Source organism: Diutina rugosa (assembly GCF_008704595.1).
Source record: "Diutina rugosa strain CBS 613 chromosome Unknown scaffold20_size193122, whole genome shotgun sequence".
In the NCBI taxonomy this organism is placed as follows: domain Eukaryota; kingdom Fungi; phylum Ascomycota; class Pichiomycetes; order Serinales; family Debaryomycetaceae; genus Diutina; species Diutina rugosa.
Window position 1 is genome coordinate 65,502 of NW_022995162.1, and position 27,249 is coordinate 92,750.

Below are 27,249 nucleotides of genomic sequence, written 5' to 3' on the forward strand. Positions count from 1 at the left end.
TGGTATTGTGGCAATTGTCGGCGGTGTCCCTTCGGTGATTCCCGAGAAAGCAGCGTGAATCGTAGTTATCATCACAATCACACTTATCTATTGGTTTCTCAGAAAGCGCACTGATAAGAGATTGTGATCTTTTTTCCTTTGGCAGGTGCGGGGCTCCTAATCAAGACACTTAACGGTCTTTAAACCCCCCCGGACAAACAAACCCATCCCTCGACTGAACTCAACTTTTTCGATACTAACTATTGTCTTTCAGCAAGTCTACTTAGCCAGTTCCCCAACCTCTATCTCTCGATCCCCTGTCCTTGTGCAGACACTAACGCCGATAACGTTGCGGTTTAGTGGCCGCGATAGGCACGTCTTCCTAATCTTTCCGGTAATCGGAACGGCCCCGATAAAAAAAATTGAGGGGTGCAATCAACGGCCCCCGCGGCTTATCAAAATCGCTAAGCGTACCAAGAAAATTATCGGTAACTGAGCGATAGGCATACACTGTATTGTGCTGTTGTGATCACAAGATTGCGTTAAACCAAGCGGGTGCATTGACTGCAAAATTCCTTGGCTCTCTTCCCCCACCACCACCACTTAGAAATAAGAACGCCGCTTGCGGGATTTATATTGTTATAAAAACATATGCTACGTACATTAATTGCGGAACACCCCCGACCGCCCCTTGGCTTCTTGCCGCCGCTTTTTGGGGGCCTGGGGCCCGGCATCGACGTTGGAGCCCGGCTTGAACCGACGCCGCTTCTTCGTATTATTATCAGGCACGTCCTCGGCTCCAAGCACCAGCTTATTGTTCGCGAAATCAATCACCTCGCCGGTATCGGCCCGCTTCTTAGTGTGGATCTGTCTTCTAACGTTTCGAAGAGCAATGACCTCTTCTTTAGACTCAGTGGGTTCAGTGGAGGTTTCCTTAGTTTCTTCCTCTTCCTTAGATGAAGTAGGTTCGGGGGTGGTCGAGGCCAAAGTCTCTTGTTTGAGCTTCACCAGTTCCACCACCACTGCCGGTACAGGAGTACTCTTCTTCACTTCGAGCTTCGAGCGAATGAACTTGAGTCTCTCGATCAATTCGGGAGGGACCGCGCTGCCCAAATCAGCAGGTGCGTCCACCAAAAGGTCATTGGAAGTAGGCAATTCAAAGTCGTTAAAGACGTTGGCGGACGCCTTGACCAATTCGGGGATCAGCAATGACGGTTTGCCATCGTTATATTGGCCAGCCAATTCCTCATCGTACTTGGCTAACTGAGCGCTGACGTCATTGAGAAGCTCGGCGAGTTGACGAGCATTAATTCTCACGGCTTCAGATACGAATCGCGTCAGATTTAACACGTCCAGCAGCTTGACGGGGGCTTCAAGCATGGCAAGCGCCACGAGCGACTGGTTGGGCATAATGTGGCGAGGACTCTCATCATCGGCTCTCGCTTTGGCATCACGCCACTCGTAAAGAGCTCGCACCACCGGAAGCCGGTATCGAGGAAGGTTAAATTGAATCAATAACCATTCGACAGGGTCAGTGATGAAGTTCAGCGTGTTTGTCCCCAGCAGCACCCCCTTCGACCCTTGCTCCAGGCGCGGCATGTATTTAGGGTACTCAAACCGGCGCTTGGCCACCTGCCGCAGTTCGTGGAGCACACCAGCGATGCCATCAATCTCGGCGAGCTTATTTCGCATCTGGTCGTAGATGTAGAGCAAGAAGTGGGTGTCAGCTCGCGCGTAGTTGACCATGGGAGCCGGCAACGGTCTCACTCTCCAGTCGGCAAGCTGGTACTTTTTCGAGGTAGAGAACTTGGCGTAATGTTCCAACAAGTACGCCAAACTGTTTCTGGTAAGGCCTAATCGTTTCAGGGCGTGGAACGTGTCAAACAACGACACCACGTAGAGACCCAAATCACGCTGAAGCCAGATGATATCCATAAACGCACCATGGAACACTTTAACGATGGTGGGATCAGTGAAAATAGGATTCAACACTTTACCCAACTGAGAACGAAGGGCAAGCGTATCGATAAGCCAATCGTGGTCACGATTGGAGATTTGCATCAAACACGTAATCCCGAAATAGGTACGCGTGTCATGGTGTTCCAAATCGACAGCGATCTCGGCACTGTTGGCGAGTTCGTCGGCCATCTTTAATAACGTCTCTTCGTCATCGACCCAAATGGCTTCAGTTTCGTTCCAGTCTTGAGGTTCAATCACGGGAAGTTGGTTGGGAGAGACCACCGTTTCAGGGTATGTTTGATGGTCAATCTCGTAGGCGTATGGCTGAGCGTAGTGGGGCGGGTCTTCCGGATTGTCAGTAATTAGCTCCAACTCGAGGGGCACCAACGAGTTCGGCTTGGATGTGAGACGAGGCTTAAATGGCTCTTGTTCCAAGTTATCAAGCGGGTCAGTGAATTTGAGCTGAGGCTTGGGTATATTCATTTGCGCCTGGACATCGTTATCTTCCACCACTCGTTTACCCCTGATTTCATCGAACAGGCGGTCTAACCGTTCAAATAACTGGTCCAACACATCCAGAGTGACCTTCCAGTCGTCACCAATCACGTCTTGGATGTCTCCGCTGATGTTTTGCCCCAATTGTGTCGCGATATCGGTCAATCGCGAGGTGGTGACATCGAGCTCGGTGCCCACCAGCTTGTCTATTGACCGGTAAAACAGTGGGTCCTGGGCGCCAAGAGCCACAGCAGAACGAACCACCTTCACCACCAGCGGGAGCGCCAGGGAGAAGTCCGACATTATTCAGTGGTGTGTGTCGCTTGGGAGTAGCAGATGCTGCACTTGACCCAAATTCAGTGCGACTTCGCGATGACTTGGCGATGGGGAGAGATATGGGATAATGAGACCTACGAGTAGTTTTGAATGAACTCATGGATGAGAAAATATGATTTTCCTGTTATTTTGGCTTGCTCGGTCAGTGTTTTTGATAATTTATGGAGTAATCTGTATCTACTGTGGTCTATATCATACCTTCAGAAATTAGCCTAACATCATTATCAAGTCTTTCAGTACAGAAAACAGATACCTTTCGCTATATTAACACGTAAATGTAGTTCTTTATTTTGTCTAACTCTAATTTCATACTTTTTGGCTTCTGCCCTTCTCTACCCCCAGATCATCATCTCATCGCGCACCAGATAACGTACATCATCTCATCCAGACATGTTTACCTGTAATACGTGTACCCTAACGTTCGATGAGTCGGCCGAGCAAAGGGACCATATGAGAGGTGACTGGCATCGGTATAACCTCAAGAGAAAGGTGGCCCAGCTCCCGGCGATCTCGGAAGCCCAATTCAATGAAAAAGTGGCCGTGATGAACAAGGCCACCGAAGAAACCCCCAAGACCAGAGCCCTGAAAAAGGAGGAAAGACAACGGAAACGGGAAGAGCTCCAAGAGAAGAAGCGTCAGATTTTGGAGATCGCTCGTAAGGCGATGGCCGAAGGGAAACTGCCTGCTGAAGTCACCCCTAAGCCCACCGAGCAACTGCCTGCTGAATCTGAAGCCGCTCAGCCTACTGAACAGGCCAAGCCTGAGGATGACACCAAGGAGGCTGCTGCCCCTGAAGGTCCTACTGAGGAAGAAATCATCAGTCTCAAGCTTAAGAATAAGGTTGATATCCCTCCCACTACATGTCTCTTCTGTAAGAAGACCCGCAACTTTGAAACTATTGATGAGAACTTGGAACATCTCTGGAAAGCTCACAACCTCTACATCCCTGAAAGAAAGTACCTCGTTGACGTTGAGGGTCTTTTGAACTATTTAGGTGAAAAGGTTGGGTTTGGATTTTGCATTGCTTGTGGCTACCAGGGTCGTACCTGTGAGGCTGCTAGAGAACATATGTTGCTGAAGAGACACATGAGAATCCCTTACGAAACGGAAGACGAAAAGCTTGAAATTTCCCAATTCTACGACTTCTCGCTGACGTACGCGCCTCGTACTACTATTGTCAATGCCGAGGACGTGGTTGCTGACGACGATGGCGACTGGGAAGACGTCAGTGGCGACGAGGATGATGACGAAGGTGACGATGACGATGAAGAAGAGGACGAAGAGTTGCTCACTGGTGATGATATTATCTACCGTCATGGCAACTCGCTTGTGCTTCCCCTGGGTCAAGTGCTTGGTCACCGGTCTAACCAAAGATACTACAGACAAAGTTTGGCGCCGGAGCGTATTTTGACCGAAGGTCAAGGTACGGTTATCGCCGCGGAAACTCGTCACATGTTGACTGTCCCCGAAAGACAGGCATTGCAAGAGTCCAAGCGGGCATGGGCTAAGCAAAAGAAGCGTGAGGACGTCAATGACCGTCGTGCCGCCAAATTTGTTAACAACCAACCATACTACCGTGATCAACTTTTGCAATAATCTTGACGACACATTTTATGATTGCTATAAATACATTACAAACGCACAGTTGAGTCTACCACTTCTTCCTTCGTCTTATTGGTTTGAACGCAAGGATATAATTGTTGGTACGGTTTGCTTACGATCCTGATAAGCAGTTTTCTTCGACTTGTATTAGATGATGATTTAGTTTTCTATACACATATATCAAATATGCTTTAAATTGCACTGTCTGTTCTAAATGAAAAGCCTTGTCATCACTTGAATAAGAGCAACAACAACAGTCCAACAATATAATCGATAAATAGGTTCATGAACACGGCCCACACGCCAAAGAACAAGATCTTGGGTGAAAACACCAGCCAAATAAATAAGTGGAATCTCAAGTTCACGCACAGCGCCATCAAGGTAACCGCTGCTATCAGATAAAACATAAACGTGAAACGCAGCTTGACCGACAAGACCTGGAAACAGATCCGAGGTAAATAGATCAAGTCGGCGGTTGTAGGTTGCTGGTACAAGATGACCGATGGCTCAAAGATCATCTGCAATGATGAAAACAGCCAATAAAGAGGGCCAGCAAAGTTGGACACAAACGTTAACCATCCCACAAGTAAGAGATTGTAGCTCAGCACACCATTGTAAGCGTTCGAAAGATCAACCGTTGCCAAGGAGTTAGTGAACCCCATGGAGAAAAACAGGAGATTAGACACTACCAAAGTGAACGCGCTGATAAGCAAAAGGCGGTAATCCACATCCAGCTTGATCGAACTAATACTGCGCATAAAGCAGTACTTGACCACCGCAAAGGCAATGAAAATGGGAATATTCTCCACTCGAGAATGGTGAATCAAATAAAGCGTGAAAAAGTTGGCAAAAACACTAAAGTAACCACCTTTGATTCCTTTGAACTTGGCACTCACAAGGGAAACAACCAACAATGTTGACATAAAATAAATCAGCGCATTGGAAAGTTGAACTAAAATCAGCCCCACAAGTTGCTTGTCATCTCCAGCATTAGGGTTGTGAGGGTTGATATCGTAGTTAGTGAGCACCCAATAGTATAACCAGCTCAACCAAGCCGGAACATCATGTCCATCAGCCCAATATTGTACCAACTTGAATGACAACAGGACAGACATGGTGACAAACAGGAGAATGAAACCGATGAGTGAACCAAGCAGCTTGAAGTCTGTGGCCCGAGCATTACCGGCGAAGAAATTGAGAGCGCTGACGAAATTCCCTTGAGTAAACGTCAACATGTTATTCACAACGTATGTCAACACAACAAGTGCCCAAAGGACATCGGGATGACGAACCAAGTAGAGACCAATCTTATCATCCAGCCAGTACTTCTGACCACTGTTGGACCAGGCTTTGATAACTCTCAATCCAATGATAACAGCAGACGACCATTTCACATTTCCCGTACCTAAGGCCACAAGCACTGCGAGTACCCACCAGATGTGGTGTTCTTCCTCGATAAGTGACAGTCCGTGGAAATGAGACGAGTACAAGATGGTGACGATAACACTGATCAAGGCCCACTGGCGAGCACGCTTTGAATTGCTTCCCCACAAATAGTAGCGACTAAACAATACCAAACTGATGCCACATGAAAGCACCAAGAGACCTAAGCCGGTGTAGATATCATCATAGTTGTAATTTGTAGCGGTCAGAGCAAGGTCATCCTGAATTTCATGCAAGTAGTGGTATAACTCCTTTTCGTCCAACTCGTCAAAGTTAGCGGGAACTGTATGACCCGCAAGTAACGCCATTTGAAGGGCGTTTTCACGAATCACGTTACCCCTCCGTTTGAATAAGGGCAAGATCTCCTTGAGCACCACCCCCACATTATTCTTTGGAATCGGTAAACCCAAAAGAGCACTCAAGGTGGGAACAAGATCAATCTGGGTGCACGGGCGGTAGTATTGAAAGTTTTCAACATCATGAGGAGGAAGTACATCAAGATCAAGTTTCTTAAATTTGGGTGAAATGAGAGCCAAGCCAGGAGACACTTCTCCGGCCAGTGCCCCACCATGGTTGCCGATCTCATTCATGCCATGATCGCCCATCACCACGAGAACAGTATCTTGATTCTTGTTAATGTATTCATACAAGCGTTGAATCACCTTGTCCATCTCATGTTGTTTGCTTTCCATGTAAGGAGAATGAGGGCCACCTTTATGACCAATATGATCGAGACCCAAGTAATGTAAAATCAAACCATCCCACTTACTGGAGGGCTTAAGCTCTTCATCAAGGTGGCGTGTGACGTTGTGATCAACTTCAGTAAAGTCACTGACATAAAATGAATTGGTACCATCAGTTTTAGTGAACTCCTTTGGGAAAAGCTTCAACCAAGTGTCATCTCCATAGAAGTGAATATTGGCACCCCGGCCAACAAACTGACCAATCCACAGGTCCAGATTCAACGATGTGTCATCTTCTTCGTTGATGTTCATGATAGCATCGAGAAACGAAGGCGTCAGCCCCAGCGTAATCCCTTTAAGGCGCGGAAGGGTAACTGTCGGCGGGTGAGCATAAGCAGTGTACGGGAGCACCACGCCGTCATCCATAAGCTTATGGAAGTAATTCATATGCGACTGATTGCCGTATAACATGTCTGAACGCATGGCGTCCACCACCATGACCACCACTTTTGAGAACGGCGGCTTGGCGAAAGGGTCAGCCTGATGGAACAGCGCTACTCCAGGTAACAGCTGCTTCTGAGGGAAGAACCCTCGACAAAACAATAGCAACCCCACGACATTGATGGCTGCAACCAATAACTGGCCCCACCACTTGATAGGCCCGTTGACCATGCTGTTGGAAATTTCGCGACCCCACAAACACGCGTGGGGTCCGATATAGCCCTTCGCGTGGGCGGGGACAACAAAACAATAAGTCCAGAGGACGGGTAGTGGTTTTTTAGTCTCAGTCTAAACCATCCGAGAAAAGTGGTTTCAATTCTATGTTACTAGACTTACTGTCTAGATTTATTGTTTCTTAAGAGTCTGAGAAGTGACTCGTTAACTGAGACGTTCGAAATAACTTAAATGATAGAAGTGGATCTCTGTGTGTTTTCTCTGCTAATCCATGACTCTCTAGATACCCCAGATACCCACTTCCTTATAACTGCTACTTTGTTGAAAATGCTTTGAATCAATACGACTTGTGTTTATCATGGCTCTGCGCGTCGTCAAGTCGATGGAGCTCAGGCGTGAGACGAACTTCACCTGACAAAATCTATGAAAACTAAACAATAATTCCACTCTTAAATAATTTGATCCGCTCATAGTATATATTTAGCCTCCGATCAATATTTATCGACGCAATTATTGTTTTGCCCTGACAATTCATCACCACCATATCACCATCTCACCACCTCTTTTTCATACACCGCGCGACGACCCATCACATCATGGCGGCGGCAAGCGATCCCTCCCGAGCAATGTGGACGTTTGACAACGCCTTGCTGGTGTTGACAGATGTCAGTCCCAATCTCCAGCTGCCCCATCTTGATCAGTTTCTCCTCACAAACAAGCTGGTGCTTTTGGACCCAAACCCATTCAAAACAAAGCCTGATCAGCAGCCGAAAACCAAGGAGGCTCTGGTAACGGTCCGTCAAATCAAATACACCTGTCCGAATAAACTGGATGCAGAAACGGTGGCTTCTCTATTGAATGTTGATTACAATGAAGTGGTACGCATCATCAGCCAACTGGCCAGCACCTTCGCTACCCTCGAGGAGAAGCCGGAGAAATATAAGCTGAAGCTTCCTGATGACCGAAAAAAGCAACTGGACGACCAGCGGGTGTTCTTTTACTGCACCAGAGTTTTGCAAGAACGGCTAACAATCTTACGTTTGGTCATTTTCTTATTACGCCAGCGGGAAAACCCTCTTCAATCGCCAACTGTCCGCAATTTGGGCAAGGAGATCTTCATCAATACAAAGTACATGGCTTCGGCTATTGACTCCCTCAACAGCGTTTTGAAAGACGTCACCGATCCCCCTGTTTACCCTTCAGAAGATCTCGAAACCTTGGTTCACACCGAACTGATCATTTTCGTAACTGAAATGCTCAAGGTGATGTTTGAATTGTTACTTCAGAATCCTACCGTCACTGTCGAAACAACGACAGCATGGTTCAAGGACTATTGCGCTCGTCACAACTGGCTTCTCGCTGTGGGCCCTGCTATCGCTGTGAAGTTTCAGGAACAATTTGAGCTTCTCAAGGGACTTACAACCATGTGCAGTGTTCTCTTTTTGGATTTAGAACGTTCTTTTGATGTGGAGAACGCCATCGAGTCGACTGCCTCAAAGCAATCATTTTATTATGACAATTACACTGCTTTGGAAGCGATCAATCGTGTCATAACTGAAGCTACCCGTCCGGGAGATGCTCCGATTGTTAGCTATTGCTGGCTCGTATTGTTATGGCGTAAGTTATACTTCATCCAAGATCATCCTCTGGCTGGCAAACCCCCATTTAATATTCAGGAAGCCATTCATGTGTTACAGAAGCACACCTCGGTGCTGCTTGTATTCAGCGAAATTGCCCTGCTTAACAACCTCTTGAAGTTCGACGGCATATACCTGGCTGTTTTGGTGCAAATCATCCTTGCTAGTCCTTTGCAAGAAGTCAGTCCAGAGTTGACTCATACCATCTGCCAGGTGGTGCAAAACTGCTCTCCTGTTGTGATCCAACAATTCTTTAACAACCCGGTGATTCAAGACTACCTTGTGCTCAGTCGTACCCGTTTCCCTCTCGAGTTGACCCCATTTATTAATCTTGCACTGATCAATGGGCAATTTGCTGATTCTGAGTTTCACGAACTCAGACTGTATACCACGAGTCTTTCCAAGCAAGAGTTGGAGAGAATTACTGTTATTGACGATGATAACACTGAGCTCATCAAATTGAGAGAGCCGCTTCAAGTTTACCCTCCTCACGAAATTACTCATAAATTAGAATTGAGGCTCGACGTTGGCACAAAGGCAAAGGCTTTGCCGGCTGCAGAAACGACAAAGTCGTTGGTAGCATTCCTTTACCAATACAGTGGTTGGGAACTCGTTGGACGCATTCTTCATAACATATCCAAATTCACTACCACCGCTGAGCCTGATGTCATGCAGGTAGCTTTGCGCATTGTCCAGTTAATCAATCAAGTACTTGAGGACTCTGAGCGCAACGAGATCACCAGAATGTTCAGGGATCTACTGGTTCACACTGAAAATTTGGATATTTTCGAGGTGGTATTGCGGTTGTTTGAGCAGGCTTTGCACACACGCAATGTTGAATTGGCGACGGCTGGTGTCAATTTCTTGCGGTTGTCTGTTCCTTATCACAGTGCTGGAGTGTGGGCCTATTTAGCGAGACTGCTGCTTTTCTCTGCTGACGGTAAACAAGGTCTTGCCGCCATCTTGTTTGGTGCTATTGAAATGGTTTCCGGTAATTACGACTTTACCTTTGCTCTCGTCAAGCTCACGGAAGCTCTTGCTCGTGACTGTATGGAGTGGAGTGCTCATCCCGTGCCTCACGATGCGAAGCCCCTGATCATGGCACGCTTCGCCAAGCATCTAATCTACGTTTTCGAAAGCTTTACGCATTGTCTGTTCAACAAAGCCTACGAAAAACTTGCACTTGGAGTACTGATCTTGCTGACATTTCTGATTATGTTGGTGCTGGAGTATGCTGAAGATTATTCTCTGGCGCTTGCCGAGCTGGCAACTTTGGTGTATGGTGCATTCATGGCGGACTCGCACGATGTTCCTCGAGTGGTGTCGCCACTCTTGGCGATGATTGACACGATTGCGGGACCAGTGGACCTTTATGAAGTGTGGGATACATCTGGTTACGTCCATATCGATTGGATTCAAAGATGCCTTGAGTTCTGCAAGCTCTTGGTTGATATACATCAGACCAGAAAACAAAAGGTGCAACCCAAATTTGAAGAGGCTCTTTATCGCAAGATGCCTCAGCTCGTTTTGGCTTATACTCAAAGTCAACTTGTCAAACGTCCGATCATGGAACTTTTGTCCTCGCTTGTTTTGGTGCCTCTGGCTCCCCTGATCTTGTCGTTCATGGGTCAGAAACTGGCTGAAGTGATCATTCGTACCATCAAAGCTGATCTTCAAAATCTGTTTATGCGTCTTAGCACAAAGGACGCTATCTATGACTTCATTTGTGCTATAACCAAGGGCGACAACCAACAAGGTTTGTTGGTACTCTTGGTCAGTGACGATTCATCCAAGTTGTTGTTGGGTAATGAAGAGAAACTGGAACTGATTACTACGATTCTCAAGAATAATGTCAGCAAGGTGACGCCGCATGAACTGAGTTACCGTTTGCTCAATGCTATTGCCCTCACATTCAACCTGTGGGCAACTGTACGTCAAACTAAGAACAGTGATGATTCACATTTCATTGATATGCTTACTTCGTGGATGGCTGACCTCAGTAAAACTGATTCTACTGCTGCTGTTGAAAAATGGACCTCAGAAAATAGCTACACTGCTACCGTTCAGCGTGCTCAGGAGTTGCGAGTAGTATCCAAAATCGCTGAAATTTTGGCTCTTTACTTGTTCACAACCACCAACAAAGCTGAGTACCAGAAAATTTTGGACGCTACTCCCAAAATTCCGTTTGAATCATTGTTTTCGATTCGAGGATATTTGCCTCAGCTCTACTCTGAGTTAGATGCTACTTTTGAAACATTCAACACGTCAGTGACGCAATTCATCAACCGCTTGCCTCTGCCCGAATTCTACCGTGTCGATTTGATGCATCAAACCTTTGGGAAGGAAGAAAGATGGCCCAAGCTTCTTAGCGAGGTGGAAGCCGCGGCCACCAACAAGCTGTACATCATGGCTCAAGCTGATGTCGCGAAGCTGGTCGGTGCACTTGTGGTGTCTCTTTGTCGCAAGTACCCTAAACTGGTAACTTCTGCCATGCTCAAGGTAGCCGCTACTCTTCTTCAGTTGAACTACGACGAAGGGATTCCCGCTCAGTTATTCGAACTGGTGTTCAATGAGCGCAGTTTGGTGGCATTTTACCTTGTCTACTGCGTATTTACCAGCGACGCTAAAGTTGACGCACAAGTTGCTTTCGATATCCTCAAACTGTCGCTTTCCCTTTTATCGATGCTGGCAGGTGTGAACTTTTTGCTGACTTTGAGCGGTCAATCACTGACATCACTTGAATCCCAAGGTAACTATCGCCCGTTACTACGCATAGTCTACTGTGCACTCAAGATGCTCAAGCTGGAATCTAGACTCATTCTTGAACAATTCAGTGTTTTCCTCGAAGTGTTTGATCTCATGTGCAAAGCCATTCGCACCATTCTCAATGAGCTTCTCAATAAGGTGTACTTGAAGGAGACTGAGTTCAAGACAATCAATCCGTTGATTGACGACTTGGTACTTGTATTGTCGATTTTTGAGGCGTTCCTCGGTTTACAATTTACTGACCCCATCTTGGCGAACTCCAAATTGACGCGTGTCGTTGAAGACAATGATACCATCAAGGTGTTGCTCAACTTTTACTCCATGTCGCATCTGATTGAAATCAATCAAGAGTTTGTTTTTGCTCGCTTGTCGTTGATGTTGATTTTGGAACTCATGAGTTTCAATGAAGCTATTGCCGACAAATTTGTTCAAGCAGGGTTGTTTGTGGTTCTTGTCGAGTCACCAATGTCATTACCCCTTCGTAAGGGTGGAGTCACGATTACAAATGGTGCGCAATATCATCGGATATGGACTAATGGTATCTTGCCGATAATAATCACCACATTAAGCAAAATTGGTGCTAGTGCCATTCCTGAAGTCAGCTTAGCTTTGCAATTGTTTGGTAAGCAGATTGGTGGTTGTATCCTGAGTTGGGAAAATGACTCAAGTCTGATCCAAGTTTCAACCGCTTCAATATCAGAAACTGGGCAGATTCTTTTGATTTACGAGATTTTGAAGTCGATGTCGGCTACTGACTATTTGGCAAATGTTTATCGCAAGCATCCCAAGTTGCAGGGTGAAGGTGATGAAGTCAATGATATGCCTATGCTTTCAGGATTGGAAACTCCCGCCAAAAGAGAAAAGCTTTTGTTGTGTTTGACGAACTTACTAAAGCACCCAAAATTTTTATCTACTCGAATTGTCCCCAGCTCGAATGAAGAAAGATTGATAATGGAGGCGGGTTCTGAGCCGTTTGAGCAATTCGTCAAAGGCGTTATTGATGACATTCTGGAGTTGAAGGATCTTATCTGATTGAAGTAATTAATACATACGTAAGATTTTTGAAAGAATTTTATGGTAGAGTTTGCGTGTATAACAATCGTAAAACAACCAGATGCTGATTTCGCCAGATTTTTTATCGATGAGTCATTGTATTTTCGCAGATTCGGCAACTGTTTGACTTTCATGAAGTTCTATATCTAATAGAGGCTTCGTTCCAACCAAAATTGAGTCACCAACGTGAAAATCTTCTTGAACGTGGGTATCTATGTCAACTAATAAAGCGGAAATCAAAATTTCCACAACGTCTTTGGTAGTATAACGGTTAGTATTTCCGCTTGTCACGCGGGAGATCGGGGTTCGATTCCCCGCCAAAGAGCTTTATTTTTGAACCTTTAACCGTGTGATCCGTCCACGCGTTATTTTTTTGCGAAATTTGAACTGAACTCCATCATGCTTTCGTGGTTAGACATTAGTGGCTATACTATTCTAGTCTTGGTGTGGGTTATCCTATTTGTGAAAGCCCTGGTGGACCTTATTGGTAAGCCTACTCTCCAACAATTGGGCTGGCAACTTTATTTGATCATTGGTCCGAAGCTTGGCCTCAATAAGGGTTTTAACGAATATGGGCAAAAGCGGAAAGAGTTATGGGAGACCACTCGAGAAAAACGTTCAATTTCCGCTCAGGATCAATATGCCAAGTGGACCAAGCTCAATCGCAAATGTGACAAGTTGAACGCTGAGTTGAAACTGTTGGAAGAGCAAATCTCCAAGGATAAGGCAAAGGTGAACACGGTGGTGAACCAAATCCTCTTCTTGTTGGTCTCGGGGCCTGTCTGGTTTTTCCGAATTTGGTACCGCAAGAATGTGTTGTTTTATCTTCCTAAGGGGGCGTTACCGAAACAGGTGGAATGGGTGATGGCCTTGCCCTTCTTCGCTACAGGGACTGTGGGGTTGACTATGTGGATGCAATGTGTGGGTCAAGTGTTATCTCAAATCTTATTCATGTTTGAGTTTCTTTTCATTGATAAGCCTGTTGCCAAGCCTCAACCTCCTAAGGTCTCGCAGAAGCTCGAAAAGTCGCCTCAAATTGAGGAAATAGAACCGGAACCCGTCTCCTAGATGTATATTAATGAATATTTTTGCATGCTTCATGAAATCGTTCTGTCATCAATGATTTCAAAGTCTCACTTGCAGGAGTGTCAAACTTGTAACGATAAGTATGGTTGCGCTTAGCGTGAAAGTCGTATTGTGCCCGCAGGGCTTTGAGCAACTCGTTGCCCTTAGTGTCTTCTTCTAGAGTAGCAAGATAATAGAAAGAATCCATAAGTTTCGTCCACACATTGAGATCGGCGTTATACTGGAATAAATCGCCCAGATTATCAAGAACGACAAACACAAAGCCGTCATCGTTCATCTCCAACATCTTTACTGCTGATAAAACCATAACGAGTGGCTTCTTTTGTTGGTCGTCATATTGAGCAAATTTGCCATTGAGAATTGGAGCAAGTGATACTCCCTTGAGTTCAGCTTGAACACCATTTTCAAAGCGGTACGAATACATCAACCCTGTACTAGTAACGAGCAACACTCTGTTACCGGCTACTCTTCTTACTACCACGTTTGCTCCCAATTCGATAGGTGGACATAACGCTGACCCCAGTTTGCCGCTGACAAACCACACGGTACCCAGAAGAGATACCAAAACGAGATATTCGAAACTCTCGTTTATGATAACTGGTATAACCTGCTGAATTCTTTGAGGGTAAAACAAGATCAATTCACGATCGTCCTTGTTTTGGTTATTACTGACAATGACTCGAGTGGGGTCATTAAAGTCAACGGTGTCATTTTTGATCAGGTCAATATTGTCATCATCATACTGTGTCCATGGCTGTCCATTCCGTACCTCCACGGTCGTTGTGATGAGCTCGTCATCCTTTTTATGTTGGAACAGGTTCACAACGATTGCAAACCCAACATCTTCATCGATGTCCATAGTTGTTGAAGTAAGTTCAACCAGGGGGCGGGCGTCGCTGTTACTCATTGTCCCGAGCATTGTTTCGACGTCGTGATTCATTACTGCCTGGTTCATGAATACTATTGGCGGCAAATTCGACACGGATTTCAATGCGCTAGGATACCTCAGCTCCATATAACTGCGTTTGAGCTTTTGACGTTGACGTTTCAAAGTGGCCTCCAGTACCTGAGGAACCTCCTCAAGTGCCATATCATCGTTATCATTATCCCCATCTAAACCATTCCCTTTTTGGACTCGAATGCTTTCTCTCAGACGGATACCCTGTACTGCCGATGCCACCCCCAATCGGGGGAGCATATAGTTCGGGTTGCTGATTTTGGCTGCGATGACTTTATTCCTAGTGGCAGTTTGTGAAATAAAGCCTGAGTTTGCGTTTCCTGATGATGACACTAAGAGAGGAGCGACTCTTTTCTTACCATTTTTGGTGGTGACGGCTTGATTCTTGAGTTGCTCCAGAGTCAGTTTAGTGGATACGGGAACGGCTGCGTTGGTCTTGGTAGCACTCTTCACAGCTTTCGGAGTGGCTACTAATGGCCTGGCTGCTGGTTGGACCGAGTCTTCTTCCGCGAGCTCTTCGAGGCGAAGCTGATTTACACTTTCCGGGAAAACATCCAGTCTTCGATCAGCACCGTAGCGTCTCAATTGTTCAGCCACTGTTTCGGGACTCACTACTCGACCAAGTTCGCCCTCTTCAAAAATAACACAAGTGATGGTACCATCAAGACTGGAGAAGTAGAGTGTTTGTCCATCAGGTGACCATGCCATATCAGTAATCAGATTTTCTGAGATTTGGTCGGCGACAAGTAACGGACGAGTCAGAGCTGTACTCCACAACGCAAGCGAGCGGTCTTGTCCGCCCGTAGCCAAAACAGTAGAGAACACAGGTGTTTTGTCTTTCGCCAGCGATGAATCGAAGAGGGCAGGTGAAAACGATGTAACCTCGCAGGGAGCTTCGTGACCAATCAATGATACTTCGGAAGTCCAATCCCCACGGTTGATGACGGCTACCGACGGAACCGGTCCGTTGGTGGCATTAGGCACAGCGATATGTTGGCCATCGGGAGACCAACTTAATCGCCGGAAATATGACGTAAGCGGTGACTTTTTGAACGGATCTAACACGAGATGCTCCATTTGAAACTCAAAACTGCTTTCATTCGATTTGTAGTAGTACCGGAAAATTCTGACTGATCTGTCGTCACTAGCAGTGGCAAAGAACTTCCCCGCAGGGTCAAACACCACCCCCTTCACCATTGATTGATGGATGTCATATCGCTTGATTCTTTCGAAGTTGGTGGCGTTCCAAATAATAATCGAACGGTCTAACCCCACTGTTACCAAGAGATCACCATCGGGAGACCAAGCAATATCTTGAATATCATTATCGTGGGCCACCAACCGCTTACGGACTTGCCAGTGTTCCAAGTCTGCTTCTTCGCCAAACTGAGCCGGTCTTTGTTCTTCATCCTTCTCCCAAATAAGACAGATTTTATCGTCACTCCCCAGAGCCAAGTATTGACCATTGGGGCTGAACTTCACCGTAGTCACCACCCCGTTGTGTCTGCTCATCGAGCACATCGGTCTCCGTAGATTTTCCGGGGGGAGCTCTTTGCTAGAAGTGAGTTTCTGCTCCAACTGTTCAGGAGTAAGCTCAGCCGTCTTGTTGCGTTTGCTCTTTCGAGTGTTATCTGATTCATCCAACTTGGCAAACGGGGTGATGGTGGCGGTGTCCCAGATGCGGACGTTGCCGTCTAGCCCTCCCAGAGCGAGCCTGGTGCCATCGTGGTTGACGGACACCGAGTAACACTCGACGGTCTTGTACTCCCCTGCAATTGTTAGTAATGTTTGACTTTTCAAAGTTGATGATATTCACGTACCTTTATGGCATAACCAGGGTAATTTGAGCACGTGCATGGGTACTCTAGACCTCCCGTCGTGTCGATAATATCGATTGACTTAATGCGCACAACTCCGACCAGATGGCTGAAAACAGACCTGGAATGATTGACAGCGCGAAATTGTAAACATGATAAAACTGCAAACAATTTGAATAGAATTGTTTATTGATTATTTGCTGTCGAGTGTTGTTTTACTTTTTAATGATGTCTATGCCTCATTTCTATAGTTAGTATTTTCCTATTATTCTGCAAAATTATGGTCTAATTGACAAACGTACCATCCAAACTTAAACTCCAAAACTCAGCATTTTCCTTAAATCCTGAAATTCAATCAACTTTAGCTTCCAGGTAACTGTTACAAATATAGCCCATTTATTACGACGAAAACAATCCATAAATATATATCATTACTCTCAAATCCATCAATTCGCGTAACCTGCCAATGTCCCTTTTTATAATGCTTATAATGCTGCCACCTTCACCAGGGACGGGTGGGTTGCCCTGTAGGCCAAAATATGAGCTCTGACCAAGTAATTGTCAAAGCGATTGCAATATTCAACGCCAGTCTTGCCTGATTCCTTGAGAAGGCGCCGGATATTTTGCACCAACTTCGCCTTCACGGCGTCATTCTTGATCGCCTTAAGAGCAGCGGTGCTGGGAGTGTAAATGACGACATCGTCGTCGTAGTCCATACTGGCAATGATGGCTGCCTCAATCGCTTTCAAATCACTATAGACTTTCCCCGATGGGATCGAGAGTCTGTCAGTGTCGAACCCTTCCAAACACACCGAGAGATTGCGGGGATCGTGCTTGCCCAACCACACCCCGTAGCCAACCACCCACAGCAAGCAATCCAGCCCCATCTCGACACAGCTGCCGCCGACGTAGATCTCGACCGTCATCAACCAGTGTTGTCCATGCTAAATTTCAAGTGAGAGTCGATGAATCTTTCATATGAAGGGAGGGGGCTGCAAACGCTGCGCCTTAACCAAAGGTGCGATTGACTATATGAAGGTACCAGTGCAACTTTAAGCATGCCATTAATTAAACATGCATAAAGCTCTGTAACTTTAATAGTGGTGTATGAATCAGTTACCACCTTTAAATTAGCCTTGGAGATTGCCACATGAGTACTAGCTCACACTACGTTCTTTTTACCTCCTGAAGGGCACGCGACAGTACTATGTTACGGCTTCCGTGCACACCAGCGAGCAAAGGGAAAGGGTTACTTTCCGGAGCCAGCGATCCGAGAGGATCGGCGGGTATTTTACCTCCACAAAACTAAGCGAAACTATAAAAATGTACGTTAAGTCTATTAATTTCTATAATGCAAATAGTAAACTGAATTAAATCTTAGTCAAGCAGACATCAGGGAACTCGACCTCTTCGCTGTTGCCTAACCCGCCGGCAAAGTTTTCCTTACACCCATACTTCTTAATCGGGAACCACCAGTAGCCCAACGAGATGATCATGTAGATCACCAACACCACGCAGAAGTAGTTCATCGTCCCCCCAGTCACGGGCATGAACGAAGGGAAGGAGAAGAACACCAACGCGAACAACGCCCACAAGAGACAGACGATGTTACAGGCAAACCCGATCTTGCCCAACCAAAAGGGGCCGTGCTTGATGTTGTTACGGCCCCGGTAGAGCAAGCACAACACGGGGACAGCGTACGACAAGAGAAGCATGGTGATGCACCCCACCACCATCGAGTTGAAAGCGGCGTCGGACACGAGGTAAAGAATCCCCAACAACGCCACCCAGGCACTGGAGAACAAGTGGGCGTTCAAGGGGACCCCCAACTTGGGGTTGACCACCGCCAACCACTTGGAGAAGGGCAACCCGTTGTCACGGGCGAACGACCAGCACAATCTCGTTTGCCAGGTTTGCGCGGAGATGGTACAGCCACAGGCAGTCAAGAAAATCAAAACACCCAAGCAAGTGGCCCCGGCCTTGTTACCGAGGGCCTGGTAGTAAATATCCAAAATGGGCATACCGGTGGAGGAGTTGTAGATGTCTTCAAGGTTTCTGATGCAGAAGAACATGGCGATGACGTACGTGAATGACGTCAAGAACCCCATGGTCACTGTCCCCAAGATGGCTTTAGGGATATCAGTTCTCGGCTTAGTGGTCTCTTCGGCCAAGTGGGTGGCCGAGTCCAAACACGAGAACGACCAATTGGGGTTGACTAAACCAACGATAAATGCAATACCAGCGGATTTCCACCCGGTCTGGTTGTTGAATTGGACAAACACAAAATCGGCGGACTGGTAGTGGCCACGAGAGCAAATAAGCACGGTGAGGGAAATGGTGAGGTACGAGAAAATCGACACATACAAGACCGTTTTCCCGATGATGGGCAAGACGCGACCGTAGCAGTTAAACAACACGAGGAAGGCATTAATGAGTTCATAGATGACGAATAATTGCCATTTTTTCGGGACGTGATCGGGGTGGTTCAATACCCAGAACCCCATCAATTCGTTAGCGATAGCTTGAGCCATCGAGGCACAGGTGAAAAGAGCCCCACCCCAAGCGAGCGACCCACAGAGGTAGGCCAAGAAGTTCAGGTACTTTCTCGGAGCCAACACTCTCGTCCACACGTACTGCCCCCCTGCCGACGGGATCGCCGACAGCAATTCGGAAAGGGTAATACCGATACAGTATGACACCAGGGCGATGATGATGATCCCGTAGACAATCAAAAGAGGACCACCCGACTGGATACCGGTGATCAACGACGCCGAGATCCCGAACCAGGAGTTGGTGAGGCCGAAACCGATGGCAATCACCGAGTAGGTGGAGAAGGTACGCTTCAACTCCCCTTCGGGGAGCAGGGTCAGCTCAAACACCGAGTCTGGCGGGGTACCATTTTTCTTTTCAAACGAGTTTACCAGGGCCAGGTCCGGCAGTTCGCGGCTGTTGACGTGTTTTTCCAACAGCGTTTCGACGGCTTCAACCGACTTATCGTCCATGGCTACAGCGAGATCGAAATGGCTAACGGCGACGGGATCAACGATGGGGAGGCGGCTGTTTTATAAGAGCAGAAAAATGCGGTAAAGATTTTCCATCATGCACTCTGCATATAACTGGGAGAACAGGTGCAGGTCAAATAGTTATCTCGGGCTGCGAACCGATATGAAGACGCCGTAACAGCCAATCATTGCGGCTGCGATGCAGACATTGCCCATTCACATGCCAGCGGAATTGACCCAAAATATGTACGGGGTGCGGCGTCTGCGATGCCAACACACGGCGTAACCGTCGGTTATCGTAATCCCCCCTCCCTCGTCGTGGTACTGTGGTCGATTTATTGTTGACAGCCGTTATGCGCAAAAAAGAAACGAGAGCAACTCTAAAAGGGGTTTTTTGCGGGCGGTGCCGCGCTGAAAGACAATCCGCGATGCGATGGGGTCTAGGCGTCGAGCAGCTCCTTTTGCGTGGGGTACTTCGCATGGATTCGGCGACGCTGCCCCCCGAGCCCACGGCGATTGGTAGAGGCGAATTTTTTTTTTCCTCTCTGCTTTCTCGATGAGATGTGGGTAGTAGAGCGGGGTTTGGCTGACGATCTAATACTACACGACGAGTGCGACGCCTTCCGCAATACACTCTCGCAAGGGGCGGTGGCTCAACGATGACCTCATGAATGCAGTTAACAGTCACACGTACACTAACTGCAAATACGATGCCCTTGAGGGAACTAGACTAGCAACACACTAGAGGTAGAATTTTAAGATTTATAATACGACCTGGCTAGGGGCTAGTGGTATAACCGAATGACACTCTCTCCTCACTTTGCTATTATAGGGTACGGCGATCTATCATAACCTTGGCCCAATGTGGGGATGACGACAGCGTAACCTTTTTTTTAACTCCGGAGTCGACAGTTTGCTGGGGGAACGTCGAGTGCAGTACAAAACGGTAACGGAACACCCTACCTTAGTAGTGATAAGGGTATATATAGTTTTTTTTTGAGATAGCCCGGCCCGAGTCACGGCCCCCTGGCCGGGGTCGCGCGAGTCATATCCATCCCCACGATTATATTACAGTTAATTTAGTGGGGTGCACCGCCAAACTTCCCTTAGGCCGAGCGCTCGGACTGAGAAATAACCTCTCCCGGGACACGACGATGCGCCACCACCAAGGGCAAAGCGTGGAGAAGCAAATACCGGGCAAAAAAAAAAAAAAAAAGTGACGTTGTGGTAAGCGACGTCGTCAACCGCCAAATATCATCACGTCTACAACCACTAGGGAACCCCTCCCCTATAATAGCTAACACAACAATCAGCTATTCTCACGTGGCCCATTGTTTGTCATTGTCTGTTGTTTAATCCCTGACAGTGTTCTATAGTCTCTTCTTTTTCTCGTGCTTTCCCCCCCCCCCACGTTCCACCACAAAACGGGCGTCCGTGGCCTGGCGGTGGCTTTCGGTTCGCACCACTCCAAGTGCGTGCGGAAAAACATTTTGGCTTTCATCCACCCGGGGCCTCACTTGCCAATGAACAACACCCAGAGTAAGGCCGCCGGCGCCCCGCTGGGCTCGCTGGAAGTGTTCTGCGGCGGGGCGACGACGTCGCAGCACATCGAGGCCAAGGACGACGAGCACTTCGAGACGACCACCTTCGCGTTAAAGCGGACGCCGCTGCTTGGTCTCTTGGACGAGTTCATCGACCCGGAAAAGCAGGCGGAAAAGATCCATCTGGCGTCTCCGGGGCTTAAGCAACTGCTGGGCAACTTAGCCAGCCTCGCCCACGCCACCCCCGCCGCTGCTGAGCCGCCCGTGGCCGAACCGTCAAATGAGGTCACGCCGACACCAGCGTCGCCAAAACCACTTACGACTGCGTTCGACTCGCCCGAACTCATGCCCCACGACGACGCCGACATCACCAACGAGCCCCAGCGGCACGTCGACTACTTGCTGTACCAGTGGGACATCACCGATATCCTGAAGCTGTGGCGGTATATCGTGCTGAAACGCAACACCGTCACCAACGCCGCCCGCCTCGAGAACGCCAGTTGGCGGACGTGGGCCCAGCGGCAGGGGAACTTGAAAACCATCAACCCCGAGGTCGTCAACTGGCTGAAGGACCTGGACGTCACCTGGCTCTACGGACCGATCTTAGAGGATGATAATAAGAATGTCGACGATGACCCCCACCGCCAGGTGACCGTCACCTCCAAAGAAGCCGGCGATATCAGTTTGCCCCTGTATAATAAGCCGAAAGGGATCATTCGCCAGCGGCTGCGGCTCGACCGCATTATTTCCCATTCCAACTTGTTAAAACACGATTTGGCCGCCAACCGCGAACTACAACGGCGTAAAGATGAACAACAGGCGAAAATGGAGGCGCTTAGGGACGCCCCGAAGCCGGAATTTTTCGACTACCACGCCATTACCGGCAGGCTCAACCAGCAGTATAAGCACTCGCAACCGCTGCTGAACCTGCTGTTGACGAAATTGCAGAACCTTTTGAACCACAAGATCGACACCGCCCACCAGCCGCTGCCGCTAGCCGCGGTGGCGCTGCCGAACCTGCCACAGTCGGAGGTGACCCTGGTGGACCTAAACCCGCCTAAACCCGAACGCCACATCCATTTCGACGAGACGGTGATGCAGTGCATTGCCGTCGACAACTATCTGGACCTGGACGGCGACGCCGACGTGGCGCCTGCCCCCAAAACGCCGCTGGCGATATATCTTGACTCTGACGACTCTGACGACTCTGACGACGACGATAAGGACGGCGGTTTTTTCCTTCTGGTGCCGTCGTTGGGAGCGGCCCCCGCCATCGCCCTGTCGGCCCGCGCCCTGGAGCTGGAGCTGGAGCTGCTGGAGCTTTCTGACTCGGTGCTGACGACGAACCTGAAGATGGAGTTGCAGACGATCCGCATGCTTCTGCCGACGACGATCAACTACGGTCTGGAGGACGAGACCAGCGACGACGAGTACACGTACACGCTGCTGTTGAGCCACAAAGCCGAGCACCGCGGCTACGACTACTACTACAATTACGACTATGACCGCGTGTACACCGACCACCCGGCGTACGCCGAACTCAACACCCCGGACGTTGTCGACTGCCCCGCCGACATCGCGATGCAGTTCAACAATGCCTCCGTCCACGACGGCAGCGGCAGTGCCGCCAGCACTCCCATCGTGCTTGAACCTCAGCCAGGTCCCGGAGGACTGCCAGTGGCGATTATACCCCAGGTGATCGCGGCCCCGGGAGTGAAGCTGCCCCTGACACCAAAGCCTCAACCGGCGGCGGTGGAACTGGACCTGGACCTGGATCTGGACGACGGTCTTTCCATTTCTGCGCTGAGTTCGTCCAAGGACTTGGCGCAGCTGGTGTTTGGAATGACCCAAGCCGACCACTTCCCCGACGCTACACCGGCAGAACCGGTGGCGGCCCCGACGGCCTCGATTAACCCTAACCGCCTGCAACTGCTGTTTATCGCCAAGCAACCGCGGTCGCTGGGACTGTTAGCGGCGCTGTTCTTTGGCGATGCCTCCCAAGCCGACGGCGGGGCGGTTAGATCGCAGCTTTCGCAGCTTTTCTTGGGCGACACCCAAAAGAACAACCTGAACTCGTCGTCGTCGACGGTGGCCCACACGCCGCTGTCGGCGCTTGCCGACCTGTTCTTAGGTCGGCTGGCGCTGCTGTTTGACCGTGAACCGTCACCGCTGGCGAAGCTGGCGCCGCTGCCACCGCAGACGTCCCAGGAAACGGCGACGTCGGTGTTGAGTCCGCCGCGACGAGCCCGGCTGGGTTTTTTGCTCCAGGACTCCGACTCGGAGCTGGACAGCGAGTAAAAACCATCATTGGAAGCATTTGAGGATTGTATATATGGGTATTTTCCTTGCCACAGGTACAGTGTTTGTTCGCACCTTAGTGGACTAGTCAGTCATAATAATAATTTCACACACGAGCGAAGGCAGAGGCCACCCCTAGTACTATATATCCCACCCCAAACTAGGGTTGCGATATAAATCGAACCACCGCAATTGTGTGGCTAGCCCCACAATTTCCAGAACATTCTTAGGGCCCGTGCCTACATACTGTACTATGTCGCATTTTCCCTCAGTAACTGCTGTGCCACTGTGAAGGAGTATTCCTAAGATTATTGCAGAGGAATTTCACTGCTAAAAATCAAAACAAATTTAAAAAAAAATCTCAGGGCCGAGGTTTTTAAGCAAGGGGTCAATTGGGCCTCCCTCACTTAGTACACTGCTCTATTTGAAATTGACATTAGTCCGCTTTCGGCACTGTATATGTCTAGATCTATTGTTTGTCCTGTACTGTGGGTTGCTGCTGCAGTTACGTCAATGATGTAAGAAGGAGAGTGTACGGCGAAATGCCAAATTTGAGGTTGAGCGTCTTAAATGTTGGCACATAACAGGGGAGGGGAAATGCTCTTAACCAATAATTCACAGGGCATTTAAACCTTGAACCGAACGGCATTTAAAAACTGACGGTCACAGTTATATCACCTTGCTGGTGATTGGCTCAAATCCAATTGATGTGTACTCTCTCTCTGCTTGTTTATCTACCCGATACTCGAGATTAGATAGAATAGCATAGCCGCAGGAAAAATTTAGGGAAAGAGCCAAGAAACAATGATCATGGAACGACGCTTTGACCTCTAAGTTTTAGCTCACGACGACCAATGCCGTGTCCAACATCACAATGTGAAAATTCTTTTCAATAAAGATTATATCAATTAGCCCCCGCCGCATAGGTTTTAGTATAGACTCTAGGAGTGACTACATCATCCATGAGTCAGCAGGGCCATCTCGGCAATCACCACCAGTAGTAAACTCCACTGCTAGAAATCAAATAAATACCCCATCCCATCCCCTCTGACGCCCTTGAAATTAAATTCCTCACCTTATTTGACCCCCCACCTCCGTCGCCGCATCGCCTTTGCTTCCCCTCGATCGTCTAGACGAACCCCACATCGCTCGCGTTAGCCCTTTTTTCGGAGACTAAAGGCATCGAGCCGACCGAAAGCGGACCCCCCACTCGCGAGCTTCCTCCCGCCCAAACATGACCAATGTCGGCTCCCCAGACACGGGAGAGCCCACCGAGCCCGAGAAGCTGCGGGCCAAGCGGACGCTGGTGGCGTGTATCCGCTGCCGCACCCGCCACATTCGCTGCCCCGGTGGCGACCCGTGCAAGAAGTGCCAGATCGCAAAGGCCAAGTGTGAATACGTCGAATTGGATAAAAAGATTGTCGTGTCGATGAAGTACCTCTCCAAGCTTCACGAGGACATTGCCCGCTTAAAAAAGGACAACGCCCTGTTGAGAAACCTGCTCCATGAGACCAGAGTACAAGAACTGGAGGCATCTCGCCGCAGAACCCTGGGCACGCCGCTGCTCCCGCTGACGCTGCCGGAAACTATTGATCCTCACAGCCAGCACGAAGTGATACTGCCTCTGCTAGATAAGCACGGAAGAATGGTCGAACTGCGTACGGGAGAGAAGGTATACGTAGGCCTGCTGCTGATGACGCTTTTTGGCCTTGAAATCCAAAACATGGCGCTGGAAAGTCCTCACTTCTTAAGTCCCGGACACATGTCTCCTGGGGCAACTTCTAATACCCCTGAACTGTACGGTGAACCCAAACGAGAAACTCAGATATTGGAAATGGAGGGGAACGCTTATAAGATTACCCTTGCTAAGACCAACACTCGACCGGGACTTTCCATTAACTTTACGTTGCCTCTGTACCTGTACGCGATGCTTTTAGTTGATACTTTCGTCAATTATAACGATGGGTGCTTCTATTTCTTCAATGAAGGGCTTGTGAAGCGGTTCCTCATGAACGTGTATCTGGGCAAAACTGCTGAGAACCGTCGTATCCTCACACGCAACAACCCTAACGAAGCTGATGGTGAAGATTATACTATTTTGGAGACGATATGGTTCTGTAAAGTGCTCCTCATCTTCGCCATTGGCGAAATGTATTTGGGTACCGAAAGCGACCAACGGATGAAAATGACCAATTACGAAAAGCAACAACAACATAAAGTGCGTCGTCCGCCTCGAGATAACAGCAAAAAGAAGGATACCTTACCCGGACTGGGATTTTTCCATCAAGCTCTGGAATTGTTTACGGGTTTGTTTGCTCTGGGAGCGGTGGATAATATTACTAAAGATGGTGGGGTTGAAGTGATGTTACTTTACGCTTTCTACCTTCAGGTAGCGGACTGTACGGTGGCTCTGTACTTCTACTTTGGCCTCGCTCTTCGGCTGGCGTTAATACTAGGGTGGCATGTCGATGCTGATAAGGATAACTTGAACCGGTACGAGCTTGAACACCGTCGCCGCATCTGGTGGACGGTGTACATGTACGAACGGATGCTTCTGCTGAAGGCGGGACTCCCGCTTTCGTTCGCTGACGACCTGGTGAGCACTGAGTTGCCCTTTGATTTCAAACCCGTTGAAGTGTTTGATGAACATGATGTACGTCTGTACTATCTCTTCCCGCCTGCGGACTACATCAACAACTGTGTCACCATCACCCAGATCAATGCCATCATCTTACTGCTGCTTTACACAAAGCAACCGACGGTAAACATTTTGCCGGTGGTGTCGGACTTGGTGCAGAAGCTTTTCAACTGGAAGGCCAATTTACCTGGTTACCTCAAAGTTGACTTCACCGTGGAAAACTTAAAAGTCAGCCGGTTGGTGGTCAACTTGATGACGGAATACTTCCAGGGGATCAACTTGGCCGTGAGGCCGTTGCTTTTCCATTTCGCAACCAAGAAATTGAAAGAACTTCAACAACTGAACCTGGAAAATAAGTACATCGATTTGACGAGGTTTTCGAAAAATGTGTTGCTGTTGCTTAATCTGAGTTTCCAAGCTCTGATCAATACCATCAAGCTGATCTGGGCGCTTGTGCCGGAAAACATGGTGGCCTTATTTGGGTGGATGGATAGGGAGTATTTGTTCACGCTGGCGCTGACATTGATTCTTTTCAACGCTTCATTCGGCGTACATGAGGCCACCAAGGAGCACTTGGACCATGCCCTTACCGTGTTCACCAAGATGAAGAGATTAGGCAATTACCCTGCCGCCCTCCGTCGGGCTCAATTGCTTAAATTGATTAAAGTTCTTGACTTTAACGGGGTGACACAGGACTTGATTGCTAAGCACGACGATCCGAGCTCCAATAACGACCCGACGGTGATGGCTGACCCAGCACAACCGTTGAAGCTGGAGTTTAGCTTCTCCAATTTGGCAGAACAATTCAGCCATTCTCTGAACCATCAAAGCGTCGGTGACCTTGACTTCATGCTGTTCCTGGCGAAACCAACAATGGACATGCTGGAGCATGATAGCTTCAGCGTCAGCATCAACCACCAGTCGCTGGCAATGTCCACTGGTAGTGGCCCCAGCTCCAACCCGCTGCTGCACCCGTACGTGCTGGATCTAGCTGGCATCGAAGGGGTTACTTTCCCCGACGAAGAACTGAGATTGTGGACAGAAATTACCAATGATGCTCTGTGGCTAAATGTCCAAGCGGCAGCCGAGGATCACCCAGCGACGGCGCTGCTGCTGCTGATGCTGCCACACCCTTTTCAACTGAAGGAATCGCACCCGACGACAGCGCTGAGAGGAGGAGCGGCGTTTGGCTCCCACGCGTTCGGGGGCTATCTGGATCTCCTCAACCAGGAATTCAGCGAGTTCATGGACCCGCATCCTTAACGACGTAATGAGAAATTA

The 27,249-nt window shown here is 48.4% G+C and overlaps 9 protein-coding genes across 9 annotated transcripts; 5 read left to right on the forward strand and 4 right to left on the reverse strand. All coding sequences in view use genetic code 12, as the record gives it.

Annotated features, from left to right (window-relative positions):
* Positions 1-642: 642 nt before the first annotated feature.
* On the reverse strand, positions 643-2,736 carry RRP6 (exosome nuclease subunit; the record flags this gene model as incomplete). Its single annotated transcript, XM_034156603.1, has 1 exon — positions 643-2,736. One exon carries the CDS (start codon positions 2,734-2,736, stop codon positions 643-645), a length of 2,094 nt encoding a protein of 697 aa, XP_034011377.1.
* A 423-nt stretch (positions 2,737-3,159) lies between these two features.
* On the forward strand, positions 3,160-4,365 carry REI1 (Rei1p; the record flags this gene model as incomplete). The annotated part of the gene is made up of 1 exon (XM_034156604.1): positions 3,160-4,365. The coding sequence occupies one exon, from the start codon at positions 3,160-3,162 to the stop codon at positions 4,363-4,365; it is 1,206 nt and encodes a 401-aa protein (XP_034011378.1).
* A 236-nt stretch (positions 4,366-4,601) lies between these two features.
* Positions 4,602-7,169, reverse strand: GPI7 (mannose-ethanolamine phosphotransferase; the record flags this gene model as incomplete). Its single annotated transcript, XM_034156605.1, has 1 exon — positions 4,602-7,169. One exon carries the CDS (start codon positions 7,167-7,169, stop codon positions 4,602-4,604), a length of 2,568 nt encoding a protein of 855 aa, XP_034011379.1.
* A 599-nt stretch (positions 7,170-7,768) lies between these two features.
* Positions 7,769-12,607, forward strand: NUP188 (Nup188p; the record flags this gene model as incomplete). The annotated part of the gene is made up of 1 exon (XM_034156606.1): positions 7,769-12,607. One exon carries the CDS (start codon positions 7,769-7,771, stop codon positions 12,605-12,607), a length of 4,839 nt encoding a protein of 1,612 aa, XP_034011380.1.
* A 420-nt stretch (positions 12,608-13,027) lies between these two features.
* DIURU_003804 (GET complex subunit) lies at positions 13,028-13,696 on the forward strand (the record flags this gene model as incomplete). Its single annotated transcript, XM_034156607.1, has 1 exon — positions 13,028-13,696. The coding sequence occupies one exon, from the start codon at positions 13,028-13,030 to the stop codon at positions 13,694-13,696; it is 669 nt and encodes a 222-aa protein (XP_034011381.1).
* A 7-nt stretch (positions 13,697-13,703) lies between these two features.
* On the reverse strand, positions 13,704-17,415 carry HIR1 (Hir1p; the record flags this gene model as incomplete). Its single annotated transcript, XM_034156608.1, has 2 exons — positions 13,704-16,386; positions 17,003-17,415. The coding sequence occupies 2 exons, from the start codon at positions 17,413-17,415 to the stop codon at positions 13,704-13,706; spliced, it is 3,096 nt and encodes a 1,031-aa protein (XP_034011382.1).
* A 444-nt stretch (positions 17,416-17,859) lies between these two features.
* HNM1 (Hnm1p) lies at positions 17,860-19,491 on the reverse strand (the record flags this gene model as incomplete). Its single annotated transcript, XM_034156609.1, has 1 exon — positions 17,860-19,491. The coding sequence occupies one exon, from the start codon at positions 19,489-19,491 to the stop codon at positions 17,860-17,862; it is 1,632 nt and encodes a 543-aa protein (XP_034011383.1).
* A 1,523-nt stretch (positions 19,492-21,014) lies between these two features.
* On the forward strand, positions 21,015-23,330 carry REG1 (protein phosphatase regulator; the record flags this gene model as incomplete). The annotated part of the gene is made up of 1 exon (XM_034156610.1): positions 21,015-23,330. One exon carries the CDS (start codon positions 21,015-21,017, stop codon positions 23,328-23,330), a length of 2,316 nt encoding a protein of 771 aa, XP_034011384.1.
* Positions 23,331-24,564: 1,234 nt separating this feature from the next.
* On the forward strand, positions 24,565-27,231 carry PUT3 (Put3p; the record flags this gene model as incomplete). Its single annotated transcript, XM_034156611.1, has 1 exon — positions 24,565-27,231. One exon carries the CDS (start codon positions 24,565-24,567, stop codon positions 27,229-27,231), a length of 2,667 nt encoding a protein of 888 aa, XP_034011385.1.
* Positions 27,232-27,249: the final 18 nt, after the last annotated feature.